At 34.4% G+C, this 15,255-nt stretch overlaps 1 protein-coding gene across 3 annotated transcripts in view; it reads right to left on the bottom strand.

Annotated features, from left to right (window-relative positions):
• Window positions 1–2,921: 2,921 nt before the first annotated feature.
• LOC149089942 (membrane metallo-endopeptidase-like 1) overlaps window positions 2,922–15,255 on the bottom strand; it is a 36,937-nt gene continuing 24,603 nt past the window's right edge. For 2 of the 3 annotated variants that reach the window (XM_089231149.1, XM_089231157.1), the window contains exons 13-22: window positions 11,262–11,339; window positions 9,576–9,685; window positions 8,265–8,323; window positions 8,103–8,154; window positions 7,426–7,493; window positions 7,118–7,227; window positions 5,630–5,695; window positions 4,047–4,145; window positions 3,719–3,795; window positions 2,922–3,100 (exon numbers count right to left, since the gene is read on the bottom strand). In XM_089231149.1, coding sequence (XP_089087275.1) covers window positions 3,001–3,100; window positions 3,719–3,795; window positions 4,047–4,145; window positions 5,630–5,695; window positions 7,118–7,227; window positions 7,426–7,493; window positions 8,103–8,154; window positions 8,265–8,323; window positions 9,576–9,685; window positions 11,262–11,339 — 819 coding nt within the window. In that variant the 3' untranslated portion in view covers window positions 2,922–3,000. Of the gene's footprint in view, window positions 3,101–3,718; window positions 3,796–4,046; window positions 4,146–5,629; window positions 5,696–7,117; window positions 7,241–7,425; window positions 7,494–8,102; window positions 8,155–8,264; window positions 8,324–9,575; window positions 9,686–11,261; window positions 11,340–15,255 lie in introns of those variants that run through there. The other variant, XR_016192519.1, reaches the window with a different exon arrangement.

Raw genomic sequence — 15,255 nt, forward strand, 5'->3', positions numbered from 1 at the left:
TCAGGGGATTAACAAAAAATTAAGTTCGAAAAAAAAAGTTTTTGTCAACTCTGCATCAGAAAAAGGTGCAAATGACTTGTAGCATTAACAAAATATTATACTCACTGTGTAAATATTGTACTTACAATTCTTCTGTGCATTTTCGTGAGAATATCGTGTATATTCACGAAAATATAAATTTTTTTTTCTATTAAGATTCCAATTTTCATCACATGGGTTTCTTTGCCTGCAACATGTGGAGTTTTGTACCATTTTTTATGAAATTTACAGAAAACATGACGCTATACATGAGATACATGAGACACACTGTATAGAAATTTAATATATGACACAGTATTACTTAATGAGATATGAATATTTTTAATAAATGATTATTAATTGCAAATATGCGCAAGAAATATAAATTGTATTTTTTTTTATAATTTGATTGCCAGGTACGTATATATTTAGTACAACAAAAACGAAAATTCCAGCTGAATGTCGTGAAAATTCAGAAAAATATCGGTTATACACTGAGCAGCAATTTCGAAACTTGCTGAAAGTAACTGAATGAATGATAAAGGTTTTAAACGAATTCTTATATTTTTCGGTTATTTTCTATTATTTCATTATTGACTTCAGTCTGCTTATTTTGACATCATACACGCGTGTTATGCTAACACACATCTCTCTCATTTCATAAAAATTACAATAGCGTCAAACACGCGTTTTCGCTCATTCGCATAATGATCAAAAGCTTATTCTCAAAATAATCAAGTAACAGAAAATAATCGTATACCAATTTGTGGAAAATCCCTCATCATTCAGTTACTTTCAGCAAAACCTCGAAATTACTGCTCACTGTATCACCGATATCTTTCTCAATTTCATGATATTCAGCTGGATTTTTCATATACTATACACCTGGTAATCAAATTATGAAAAATGAAATTTATATTTCTCGCGCAGGCGCAATTAAAGATCATTTGCTAAAAAATATTCATATCTCATTGAGTAATAATTTGTCACATATTAAATTTCGGTACAGTATGTCTCATGCATAGCGTCATGTTTTCATATAAACTTCTTAAAAATTGGCTCAAAACTCCGCATGTTATAGCCAAAAATCATACGATGAAAATTGGAATTGTTTTAGGAAACACCTATATTTTCGTGAATATGTATATGTGCTGTTCTCACGAATATTCACAGAATTATTGCACAAAGTTAATAGAATTTTTTGTTAAAGTTGCAAGTCATTTTCAGCTTTTTCGGTTACAGGTTTGATCAAAAAGAATTTTTCGAATTTAGTTTTTCGTCGGTTACCTAAATGCACTCATGACTAAATTTTCCCTGGACATGGTGAATATTAACACAGGGTATATACTGTATGCCCGAAATTTCAGAACGATTTTTTCCGTATTTTTCGTTCAATGTTTCAGCTCAACACTGTTTCTCACTGTATAATAGTCTGATTGAGATGGGATTGAAATATCTCTTTATAGATAAATTTGAGATGAGAAATAATGACCTTGGGTCACGAAATTCACTCCCACCAGGATTTTTTATTAAAGGTATCCGACTGCGTTCGAGAGCACTTTCCTATAAAATGGTACTGGAGTGAACATGAATAAATTTTTTTAATAGAAAGTGTCCCAATATAGTCTCAAAAAATAAATTTTGAACTAATTATGTCATTATCTATGAAAAAGTCATTTATATATATATGTCAAATTTCATGCAAAGTTCATGTAATATTCGAAACATGATTGTAAACATTTTTATGAATAATATGTTTTATTATTTTCCCAGTGCATTTAGATAATAGTAGTGCAAGTTATGAACTAAAATTTAAAAGATTGTGTAATATGCTCACAAGTTACACTCACTATGCGACAGCTTGCCATAATATCAGGCAGTTCCACTTCCCCGGCCGGCTGAAATAATGCACACACGATGGCTGAGCAGCATACTACAGAGGGATAGCTCTGAGAGACAATTTACTGACCTCGTACGCTACCTGCAAGTGAATCCGCAATATTGTTCACGATAAGACCAGAAACGCAGACCACGTAGAACCCGCCCGACAAATGGTCAGAAGATCTACAAAGGTCAGGCGACCCAGGATTTACTCCCACTCGTGATTCGGCGTAATGTCTGTTCTTATGTGCTTCTTACGAGTGCGCACCCATTATGCAATGAGCCCCTCACCCATTTGTACATATTGTTATAATTTTATTTTTTTTGTGTTTACTTGGTGCCATCGCATCATGCATTGGTACGTTCCACTTGTATATAATTGTTGTATCTGTACATTGTTTTATTTTATTTCCTATTTTATGTATTATATTATTATTTTTGTATAATAAAGTCCACCACGTCCAGTCCAGAGGTTATATGCTAAAATTGCCCGACGGCAATAGAGCTTGGATCGTGTTCGGTTTGAAAAAAAGAGAGATGTTACACTCAAATCTGTTAATAAATGTGTGAATTTTTTGAAATTTCATTCTACATATCGAGAGTTTTATAGACATAAAACTCTCTATTTAGGCAAATATATGTGATAGTCCTGAGATTTTAGTTCATATAACTTCGACAATATATAGCTGAATATCATATTAACATTCCATATTGATACAATGAATATATTTTTAGAAATCATGTTTCAAAGTCAAATAAAATGTTAAAAATAGCATTCTTCGCAAAAAACGTTTAAATTTTTTATACACGGATTACTTCTATGTAAAAACGCAATACTAAAGTGAACGTAACTTCTATTCTAAGTGACACAAACGAAACAAGGTCTATTTTGGAATCACAACAAACAGGGCTTTCATAAAGAAATAAAAATCAATATTTTCTTCCAAAATGACGTTTCCAACGCAGTCGGATACCTTAAATCAGTACAAAGACCAAAAACATGACAGTTAGTTGATTATAACTAATGTTAAAGTTTTTCATTTATTGGACAAATAAAAGAATTTGAAGTACAGATGGAAAACGTGTATATTCAAACATGGTTCACCAAATCATGCATTCTTCAGAATTTCTTCCTGATGATTTCTCTGCACACGAAAACGCTGAGAAGAACTCTGGCAAATTCGCAATGGGACCTCTAAGTCTGTAAAATACATTTTTAAAATTAATGATAACTTTAGTCATAACAATTTCTGTAGATTTAATAATTCCTTACAGATTATAATACTCTATAATTTTTTTTAACATCACCAATGTTTCCTTTTTCTCCAATTATTCGAAACACTTATCTTTATCCCTTTCAGACCAAAGCATTAAACTTTTGGAATTTTCAAAATGTTTTGCATTTTTAATACTAAAAAAATGCATTAAAAACATAAATGTCAACAAAACTTTATTTTTTCAAATTTTCGAAAGATTATATGCATTCCCATTGTTTATTATTCATGTAAAAAATATGCAATATTTTGAGAATGAGGTAACTCAAAATTGTTCAATTACTGCATATTCAATTCACTTTCGTGCTTTTCATGAAATTTCTTTCCATTGGAAATCACAGATTGAAATTTTAAAGATTGCATTCGTAACGTTTAATTGAGAGAGGGGGGGAGAGATTCTTTTCATAATTAATATCATCAAATGGCAGGTAGATAAAAAATATTAGAAATTCTAAATTAAATTTCTATGTCTAGCATATGGTAACTATATCATATTAATAATTTTATGGATGTATTGCTAAAGATTGAGATACATGAATAACTACCTGAAAGGTGAGGGAGCATGAAGATCATACTTAGATGTACTATTTTTATAGCCGTACTTGTACTTGGTGCACCATATCTGTTATTAATGTACAAAAACAACAAAATCAAGAAAAAATTAAAATGAGATCAATCTGTGAAAAAGAAATCAAAATATGATATTCTTAAATTTCGATAATAATTTTTCAATTCCTATTTCAATTTCTGATGCATGTCTAACCCTAAAATACCACATTTTTTATGATTTTTTTATGATGAAACTTATTTTTTGCGTTTTCAGGGAAAAAAAATGCTTGATTTTGGATTCGAAATGAAGAATGTTGTGCTCACTGATCCATGAGCCAAGAAGAATTGTTGATCGATGGTGAACATCTCCAATCCAGGCAAACTTGAAATATCTCTCTGATCTTTTTGCCATTGCTTGAATGCCTGAGGAAAGGGAGTGCATAACATAAGATTTGGTGTAAAAAAAAACAAGTTTTATAAAGTAAAATTTATTATTGTTTTAAAGAATCTTCAGCGATGATGTTGCATTTATGTCAGTGTTCTTTTCAACATTTTTTACAGCTGCGGACTGGTCAAAGTAATTGAAAAATTTTGCGGACCACCGGAAAAATATGAGAAAATTTGTGGACTGGCAAAAAATACATGAATAAAAAAATAATTTGAGGATCGGCAAAGAATGAATGAGTTGGAGAAATAATAAAGTAATAAAAAAAAATAATATATAAATAGGAGAAATAATTTACAGACCGGAAAAGAATAAAAAAATGGGATGGGACAAATGATTTGAAGAACAACAAAAAATAATTAAATATGACATGAATGTCGCTCTCCACTTGTTAATACAAGATATACGGAAGACTGGATGTTGTGAAGATATTTATTATTTTAGATGTTAATTTTTTAAGGAAGGAAAAAACTCATCTCTGCCTCTACCGGGAGTCGAACCCGGATCCCTCGATTGCGGACGAGTGCTCTGACCACTAAGCTACAGAGGAGATATTTTCCTTCGCTAGAGTGTATATATGCCGAACCGTGCAATGGACGGTGAAACCGATCAGCTAATAGCTCAGGAGACCCGGGGGACATCGAAGGACCCGGGTTCGACTCCCGGTAGAGGCAGAGATGAGTTTTTTCCTTCCTTAAAAAATTAACATCTAAAATAATAAATATCTTCACAACATCCAGTCTTCTGTATATCTTGAAATAACTAAATGTAATTCGCAGACCTGCTGACGGCTAAGACAGAAATAAAAATCAATGTAGAGATAGTCTAATGTTAAGTAGTACGAAATTACGTAGCGGCTACATTAATTGGTCGAAATGCTTCGGGGACCGGCAAAAAATTCTCATGGACTTTTTATTTTTGAAATTTATTTTGCAGTTTCATTTCATAAAAATCTTTTAGCACAAATAGTAAGTTTTGGTATCATATAATAGCCTCAAGTATGTTTCACAAAGACTTGAAACTGATTAGCATTTCCTCTAGCAGACATCTGAACGGTGCCTGTGAAAAACAATTAAGTATTAACACAATTTTTCTTTTCCATCAAAAGTATAATGCTATTGACGAAAATTAAAGTCTCAATAAACTGAAAATCATCATGATTGCTTGACTGACTTGAAATCATAACGGCGAAATTTTAATAAAATATGGATTTACTGTAACACATCATCTTTAACTTCTCTTCTACTTTGATGAGATGTGAATCATGAATTAGACGTACAATGATCACGCATGGTATTGAATAAATGGAATTAAACTACAACTTAGTATAAAATGTCTTCTTTTTTTTTTCTTGTTTCACTCTATTTGGGCATTGAGTTTATGTTTTTGTTGGGTTTGTCTTTCACATTGTTAGGCAATTTTGTTGTGAATTCACGTTTTGTACAGTATTTGTAAAAGCTACCTTATATGCTTGCTGTAAACCCCCATTGTCAGCAATGTTCTCTGCCAATGTCTGCGCACCATCGACCTGAAATGAAATAAACAATGTACATACAAATATTAGTTGAAACCACGGTTTCATACAAGAATGTGGTGATTTTCACATGTTGTTGTTGTTGTTGTTATAGGAGGGAGTTGTTATAAGAGAGGTTATCGTTACATTGGGAGGTACATTATCATCAGGCAAATTTATGTTGTTTTTGACATCTGTTTTGAACTGGCATTTATTAGTATTTATTTGCAACAAAACATTCTAAGAGATTGGTGTGGTTGAATTTTGAATAAATTTCAGCAAGTTGTAAGTTGTCAGCAACCTGTAAAGAGTAGTTTACAGCACAACACTACTGTGTACTACACAGAAAGTATCTTCACGGTAACTTCATTAACACTTTCGAAGAGTAGGTAATGCAAAATACCGATGCTATTAACTTTTTAATGGCCAATGTTCCCAATTTGAAACATTAGTTTTATTAATTAGGAAAGAAATATCTTTCTTACATAAAAGCACTTGATTTTTTCCCCTGAACGTGTGAGATAAATAAACTTAATTCACAAAGCAAAAATTTCATTCATTTAAGAACCTATGAAATAAATTTAATTTTTTTAATCACCTTATTTGAAGGAAGAATATATATATATTTTAATTTTAATGTTGTTTCTATGGACATGGGCAATGATTTTTCATGACTATTTATTTTATGGCTAATGTGTCTAAACTAAAGTATCAGAAGGGAAAACACAGAAAAAAATCGAGAAAATCGATTGAAATCTTAATCCGGCCGGTAAAAGGTTAAACAGCCTATATAGAACAAAAACTGGTGAGGAATTCAAAAATATATTGAAGGTTACTTTGGGCCAAATATAGAAAATACCATTGTAGCAGTTTCGAAATCTTCTCTAAAAATATCGTTATAAGAGGGATTTATCATAGTAAAGGATATCGTTGTATTGAGAGGAGTTGAGCATTAGACTATAGGTAGTTCCAAATAGGATTTGTGTGAAAAATATCGTTATAGATGGATTTGTTGTTGTATCGAGTATCGTTGTAGTGAGGTTTCACTGCAATTAGAAACTGTCGGAAAGTTTTAGTAACTCACTTTTGATAAAAAAAAAATACATCAAGTATTCGAGTGAAAAGTAAAAACTTCACAATCAATGAAGTGCTTTTTTTAAAATAAGTCCAAGTTCGCACTTATCTGTAAGAATTTCATATCTTCAATTTTCATATTTCATAATTTTTAGTATGTTTGTTCAAGATAATGCTCAAGTTATTTTTGAATTTCTAGTATAGTTTCATAAAATTATAGTTAGGAGCATGTTCTCCAACTCTAAGAATTTAAAATTGCCACATTTATTAACAGATATAAAAATGACTCGTATTTTATGAAATTAGTTCTATGAACCCGTTTTAAATTATGAGATATATAATAATCTGTTACGAACAACTTACACCATAGCTATTGTATTGATGAACAAAACATTCTGACTTGTTCACAAAATTTTTCTCAGATTCTGAACTCCACCAGTTTTCCATCTCGCCTTTTGCATTGCGTTTCCTACCTGTTTAAGAAAACTGCAGAGAATTATTGCAAAAGGCCAAATGGTACTTCATACATGCATTTAGGTGAATTTTTAGCAAAAGATAGTGAAAACTTCATCCTTTCAATGATTTTTATTAATGTTATCAATCTTGCTTCTTTTTCAGATACAGGTTGCACCGTGTGTATTAGCTGTATATGACACTGTATCGTTACTTACCTTCATTGTCAAATCCATGGGTGATTTCATGGCCAATAATGGAACCTACTGCAGCATAGTTATAAAACCTGAAAAGAATTAGAGCTCAAAGTTAAGGCAATCAGCGATTAGTCAATTACTTTCAATGATTTTTGAAAATAAAAAAGATTTTTTTTATGGTTTTCATATAATCTTTATATTTCCAAAATTTTTATTCAAAAATTCTTTCATGAATTAAAAGATTTTAATTTTAAACAAAACTTATTTTAAACATGTTTTTGCGAACATTTCGTTGACGTAATGTACTGAACTTCGCTTGAGCATATGATTTCTGTTGTTAATAGCAAATCCGAACACTTTTATAAAAGAATTTATTTGTGGATGATTTTAATTTTTTTTAAAAACTTAAATTTGATGTACTTGATTTTGATATTTTTAACGACTTAAAACAAAATTATCTGAGTTTCAAGTTTGTGAAAACTGACGTTGGGAAAAACAATTGTCCAAAAGAATAATATATTCATATATAAATATAATTCATATAATACAAAAGAATAATATAGCTCATACACTTGCATAAAAAATATGATTATTATACTAATAATAGGTGTGTGGATCAAAGTAAAAGTGCACCAATGCATGTGATTGAAAGTAGCAAAAAATATTCCGAAGCATGGAAAAACATTAAATATACTCACTTCGGTACTTCTGGGTCATACAGGGGTTCCTGAAGGAATGCAGCAGGAAATGCTGGGAATAAATTAAGTCATTAAATTATTTAACTGCTTATTTTTGTTACTACTAATTCATTCATTAAATTATAAACAAAAAAATTGAATATGCAGTGGACACACGCGTACCTATTCCATTAATGTCTTGGTTGTATCCAGCATTAACAGTTATGGGTAATATCATCCACCTACAAACAAAAAATTCAGTTAATTTATCATAAATATATCTATGCTATTCAATAACCATCTACTTCAAAAAACTGTCAAAAAACATCATGCTGGATCAGATTTGACACTCTTTTAAAATGAGAGCATATAAGTAATTATATTCTGAATTTAACGATTCTTTAATACATTAAATTCTTTATACATATATAATTCTTTAATACATATATTGCATTCTTGTCTCTAGTGCAGGGGATTCTTAACCTTTCTGAGCCGCTACCCAAAATCATCAACTAGATCAGCTCCGCTACCAAAAAATACTATGATCATACATATTTAAAATCACACAAAAACAACTTTTCTACCCAAAATGAACAGAAACCAAATCACAACATTGTTATGACAAATATAGATCTATACAAGGCTGTCCCAAATTGTTTGCACAGCGGATACCTCAGCAACCTCTTTGACTTTAGAAAAATAGTATCAGTTACAAAAAGTTTTCAAATGGCGTGAGGCTACTCAAAATTTCTTAAATTTTCCAAGGGTTGTGTACATAAAAATATAAAAGTTAACATTTCATGTAGAAATTTTGTGTTTCCAAAACTTCCGATTGGTGGAATATAAATGAGGCTCAATGAGGCTCACCAATTCAAAGTGGTGAAAATTCTTATATATTGTCAAAATAATTGTCAAAAAATACAAGTTATTTATTGTGATTAAAGAAAAATAAAATGGCTGAGTTTCATTCTACTGTATTTGTGTAAAGTGGGGGGATAAAAAATGACAACTTTTGAACCAATGAGAGCTTGCCAAAACATAGTGATTTTACACATGTATTCAATATCTCGATAAATATTGCATTTAAAAGTATGAAATTTTTTAGCAAACGACTTTTCAGAGAGGAATCTACATTTCAAGAATTGGAAGTTTAACACACAGGGACTGTGTGTGTGTGTGTGTGTGTGTAAAAAATTAATTTCTTTCTTTCTTTTTTTTTATGAATACGAACGACTTCTCAAAAAATTGCATTGCTCAAGAAACTGCATGTCATTTGGAAACACATTTTTTAATTAAAAGTATGTTCCTAAAGTCAACAGTTGCAGAGATACCTGCTGTACATTTAATATGGAGCAGCCTGTATACAGTGGATTTTTACTAATTGCTGTAACAGTGTTTTATTTGCTTTCTAATCATAAATGATTAATAACGAACATAAGCGGTCATAAATGAGTAAGTGTTAAATAAAAATAGTATTAAACACTTTTAACATACATATCATTGGTATTATTCTTTCTCAGTTTCATTATTTGCTGCATTGTCTCGTGTGTGTTCAGGGCTAATTGATTGTCAAAATATATATCAGACATATCAGGCATGTTTTTCTGAAAAAAAGAAATTTCAGTTCATATCGATTTCATTTGTTACATAAATTCAAGATTAGGAAAAAAAAAATCAACCAAGGATTCTAGAGACCCATACTGTTTAACACATTGCAAATTCATGAATGAATAACAATGAACATAAGTACGTATTAGTTAAATTGCCCATGGCGATAGAAATGGTGAAAGAAAGAAAGAAAGTACATATATTAGTGAACAAAATAGCAACAAAGCAAAATATATATATATAATAATTTTTGCGAGAAAAAAATTAATGTAGTGGTTTAATATGAGAACAAAATCAAATGAGAAACTTATTTTCAAAACGAACATTGCTCGGAGGGGTTTGATTCTTAAAAAAAGGTCCCCTCGCGTTCTCCCAGAGCCAACCTTCCGCTTTTTCTAGACTTAGTTCGTCCTGGCCTAGAGTACGTCGTACAGTTTTGGAGACTATCTTCAGAAGGATATAAACTTAGTTGAAGGGATGCGAAAAGAAGAGCCACTAGAGCGGGTACGCAAGTCGAAAGGTATGAAAAAAGACTTGAGTCGTTGAATGTTTTCTTTGGAACAACGTAGGTGTCGTGGAAATACCGTTGAAGTATTTAAGATTTTCAAGAGAATCGATATGATGGATCATGACATATTGTTACGCAGTCTTTCAAATGCTTCGACTAGTCAAAACTAATTACAAAATGGTTGCTTTCTTTCAAACCGAGCAATACTCCGGTCTATCGCCATAGGCAATTTACTACCGAGTGAGTTATACCGGAAGTGTGAGTGTGTGTGCCCAACAGTCTGAGTGCGTATATAGTGTTTTGTCTGATTTTTTAGTGCTGCAATCTACAGGGCGTTTCAAAAAGAATCATCCGGTTTAAAAAAAACATAACTATTCAGCTTTTAATCCGTTTTGATCGAATAATGTGTAGGTAGAAAGAGGGAAATCTCGAGTTTCACAAAGTTGCCGACAGGTAGCGCTAATTCTCTTCCTTCGGCCGCCACTTCAGTGTTTCTCAATATGGTGACTGCAGAACAGAAATCGTTTGTGTTCTAAGCTTAGCGTGAGTCCGCTTCAACTGTTCATCGTACTTTTCGTTGACAAGATCCTGGTGTTGAACTTCCTACCGCTCAGAGCATTAGGCGATGGTATAAACAATTCAGAGACACGGGTTGTCAGTGTAAAGGGAAATCCCCTGGCCGTCCCCCCATGTCAGACGAAAATGTGGAGCGCATCCGACAGAGTTTTGCAAGTAGTCCACAGAAATCCACTCGCAGTGGGTGCAAACATGCTAGCAAAAGTTTGGGACGAATTTGACTACCGCATAGACATATGCTGTGCATGCCTAGGTGGACATATTGAGCACTTTTAATTAGGTTTGTAAAAAAAATTCATTATTAGCCATGTAATATAAAATTAATCTTAAGTGTCTATGTGTTCAATATTTTTCGTAATATACGCATTTCAAATCGGGTGATTCTTTTTGAAACAACCTGTATATTTCAATAGTGAAGTAAGTAAAGTGGAATGATTGAATATTTGGCCTGTCTGTAATAGTTCGGTAATATGGAAAGAAATTCTCACGTTTTCATAGTTTTCCTCCATCGCTTCTTCACTGAATAACCAATCAGGATGGCCAATATTTACTTTCATAGCATTCAACTACAAAAGCAAGATGTAATAATAATATTATATTATCCCCACTATTAAAGCACTATGCATTTTGAATTTAGTGAAGTAGAAAAGTTCACAGATCAAAACTATTGTGAGAAAGAAAAAATTTTCAATCTCATCTTTGAATTATTAGAAGCCTGAATATATGGAAAAATTCAAAGACAACACTCTCAAAGTATCACAATATATACTGACAATACACTTATAATGCATCACAGCAGAATTATCAACAAAATTTTTCCGGTGATGAGATTCTTGGCCGCTCTCACGAGACGTGGGCTCTCGTGCGAAAATAATAGTGGAGATCCTTTCACCAGCTGTGGCGTGTTAGGTTTGGAATTATTTCTCTCGTTTTAATTTTGAATTTTCATCAATTTCAAATTTCATCAGTTCTGAAATGATTTCTGTCATCAAGTTTCGACTATTCGATTTTCTACCAATTCTTGACAATTTCGGGCGTAATAATGTATGCGTCTTTTGTATCCCCGTTGTTACATATTTTGGGGGGAGGGAAATCGCAGAATTGATGAAAATTCATAATTAAGAAATAGTCCCAGAATCCATGTAAATTCAGAAATAATGAAAGCGATAATTCCAGAATTGATGAAAACGTTCAATAATATAAAGGGTCCCTCGCTTGATTCGGGGCACTGTATCCCTTTAGACTGCAACTAAAAACAAAAATGCACTTAGTCACCTAGAGTAGTTTATATTTTGCGATCCCGCTATGATTTTGGAAGAAAAATTGTTAACACTTGGCAATATCCGATTGCCGATTTTCAACGGTATATATATGTATTTTTCCCCTTCTATTACTGTGAGTGCACCCCCCTCCCCTATCCCGCAAAGCACGTGCCCCAATGCGACCGTAACTGTCGCATACCCCTAGGGCGGCTCTGGAGCAAAGTGATGTTCTAGGATCTCTACCGTGCTGGAGAGAAGTACCTGTCTATGAATTCACTCTCGAAAATCATGTTATGAAATCTCATTATCATGAAGCCCCTAGCAGGGCTGTCTTTAGAACATAACGAGAGCCCTCAGGCAAAGTGATTTTTCTGAGGTCCTATGCCTGGTTAGAAATGCCTGACTATCAGTTCACATTCTTATTCTCAAGAATTTCTACCGTATCCCATTTTTATGGAGCCATTTCTGCAATTGAGGCCTCCGGTTGGGCCCCCATGTAGGCCCTGTGCCTGGTTTGATGGAAGTTGAAGAGTTAAGGGAAAATATTTAGGAATTTTTTCTAATCTAGTTGAAGTATTACACATCGCATTTTCGTATAATCTCTGGCCTGATTTCTACGAGTGGGGCATTCGTTCACAGCAGCTAAAGTTACATATTCAATGACGATTTGGTGAGCATCTTAGATTCTAGTCGTGGGGGTGGGGAAGCTAGAAAATGCCTGCTAAAGAAAGTGTTCGCATCGCTGTGGAACCGCCAAACTTGAAGCATGGATTGGTCTCGCGCAACAACAGTTTCAAATTCCAAAAACTAAAAAAATTTCGGTTTTTTTTTTTTCAAAGTTTTAAGAATTTTTTTTTTTATTTGTTCGTTACAAAGCATCGAATTCGTTGCTCGGGAGATGAGATAAATCGCGAATATATATGTGTTTCTATGCCCTGATCACGTGACGTTGTTTGGAATTCCGCTGGATCACGCGCAATCTTAAGAAAAATTTCATTTCGGAACGCATCGCGCTCAGTATTTTGTAGTCGAACGTCGATGGTACAGCCGACGCGCGTGTGACACACACTTATTACGATAAATGCAGTCACCGAAATTCCCCCAGAAATTGTGGATGATGGCCAACGAGTGTAAGACCGGTGCCATACGTTGGAGTCCCAGCGGGAAATCCGTGATAGTCCACTACAAGCGCTTCCAGGACGAATACCTCAATTCCGGACATACTTTCTTCAAGACCAAGAACATAACCAGCTTCATACGCCAGCTGAACCTCTACGGTTTCAAGAAGGTCAGCCACGGCGAGCTGAGGCAACTGCTCTGCACCGGCATCGCGGACCTGCACGAATTCCGCCATATATACTTTATCAAGGAGAAGCCCGAACTGCTGCAATGGGTCACGAGGAAGCCGGATAACTCCAGCATCAAGAGGATTCTGGCCGGGATGAGCCCACAGGTGAGCTCCCACAATAAATCTTTCGTCATTAATTGTAATGTATAGTGTTTGGGTTTTTATGTTTGGGGTTGTGTGACGAGCTTCCTATCCCTTCTCCCTTCTAGCTTGGGATGCAGCATGACTAAGTCGATTTTTAGTAACGATAAAATTTAGACGATCCTAACGTATGTTATCCTGAGAGAAAAATGAGCGCATCGCGTCCTCGGTCTGTAAATGGTCAGAGCCGTCTTAAGGCCCTTGGGACGAGCCCGGGTACCCTTGCCCTGTAAGCTGTGTGACATGTACCAAGGATGTCGATGAATATGTGAACTCACAGTGTGTATATATGCAAGGATCAGCTGAGGATCGGCCATCGTCGATATCGCAATTAGGTGGGAAGGCACAGGCATGTCTCGCCACGGCCCTCAACACGAAGGCTCTGACAAGGATCTATCTTGCGACCCCGAAGATAGACTTTATATATCGCCTGCCAAAGAACTCGACCAAATGGCTCGTTCCCATAAATGGTATGAACACCATGTGGGGGGGGGGGATTGTTGTGCTCATATGGTCCTTATTGTCCCATCGTCTCAGAAAAATATCTGTAGCTAACCTGAAATTCTACCGTCGCACCTCATTCCAGAAAGGGTAGCCAAGCTTGCGTCCGTCTCTCTGCCCGCAGATAGTGAGTCACTAATCCTGCGATGCAGTGGCTTTGGTTCTCCTCTAGCTCAAACAAATCCGAACTCGATTAGGTTCAGGCACGTACATTAACAGACAGTTGAACTAGAGGTATCCGCAGTGTTGGTGAAATGACGATGTAGTCACAGTAGCGAATGGAATTGAACACCGTGTAGTTAGAGATGCCACAGGATTACCGACAACAAACATTCAACTGGGGAAAGGAAAACCACCTGAAATGTTGAGTCGATGGTCGTGCCTGCAGGGTACAGTTCAGACTGGTACTTACACAATCATTCACTCTTCGGGTACATATTTGTTTTTAAATCAAACAACAAATTTCAAGACACAAATACGAAATGTAATATATTTACAAACATAAATTACACAAAGACAACGACAGAAATTACACACATATATTATATGCACTATGTAGTCCCAAGGGACGGTAAGGTCCAAAGATCCACATTGCCCTGAATCCACGCCTGTCTGTAGGTAACTGCTGTTACATCGTGCGCACTCATTTCTTCCCTTATAATAAACTGGAGTTGAGAATGTACCTACATCCAACCATCGTCACTGTCTGGAGAGGCGGATCCCTCTGGAATGTTCGTTGCCATCCCTCCACCAATTGCACGTCTTTGTGCTAAACCGAAACCGGTATTTCTGTTGCCAACAGAATTCGATATGTTTGAGAACCATCGAACAAATCGCACCATCTATTATCTATAGATCGTAACAATATGTATCGTACCAATATTTTGACACCTCATCTCTTAGCTTTCGCTTGCAGAAATATGTCACGCGAAATTTGCGTTGTAAAAGTTTCTTTTTCGATTGGCGATCGTACTTGTTTTCCATTTCGGTGAGAGAAAAAAAATAGCATTACAATAAAACTTCCCTCTCTTTTGCGGACACCGGCGGGGACAAAAAAATTCGTCTGTAAAAGAGGGAGAGACCGTTAATCAGGGGTTTGAAATGGGCAAATTCGGGGGGGAATAATTATTTGGCCGGGGGGAAACCGCATCTGAGGGGTTCCGCTAAGAGGGGTTTTATTATATTCACCTAAACTATTTTGTGGTTTGTTTACATAGTTGCCTCATGTTA

Source organism: Pholcus phalangioides, unplaced genomic scaffold (assembly GCF_987345545.1).
Source record: "Pholcus phalangioides strain wild (caught in Gottingen) unplaced genomic scaffold, Ppha-v1.0 ptg000001l_1, whole genome shotgun sequence".
Taxonomy (NCBI): Eukaryota; Metazoa; Arthropoda; class Arachnida; order Araneae; family Pholcidae; genus Pholcus; species Pholcus phalangioides.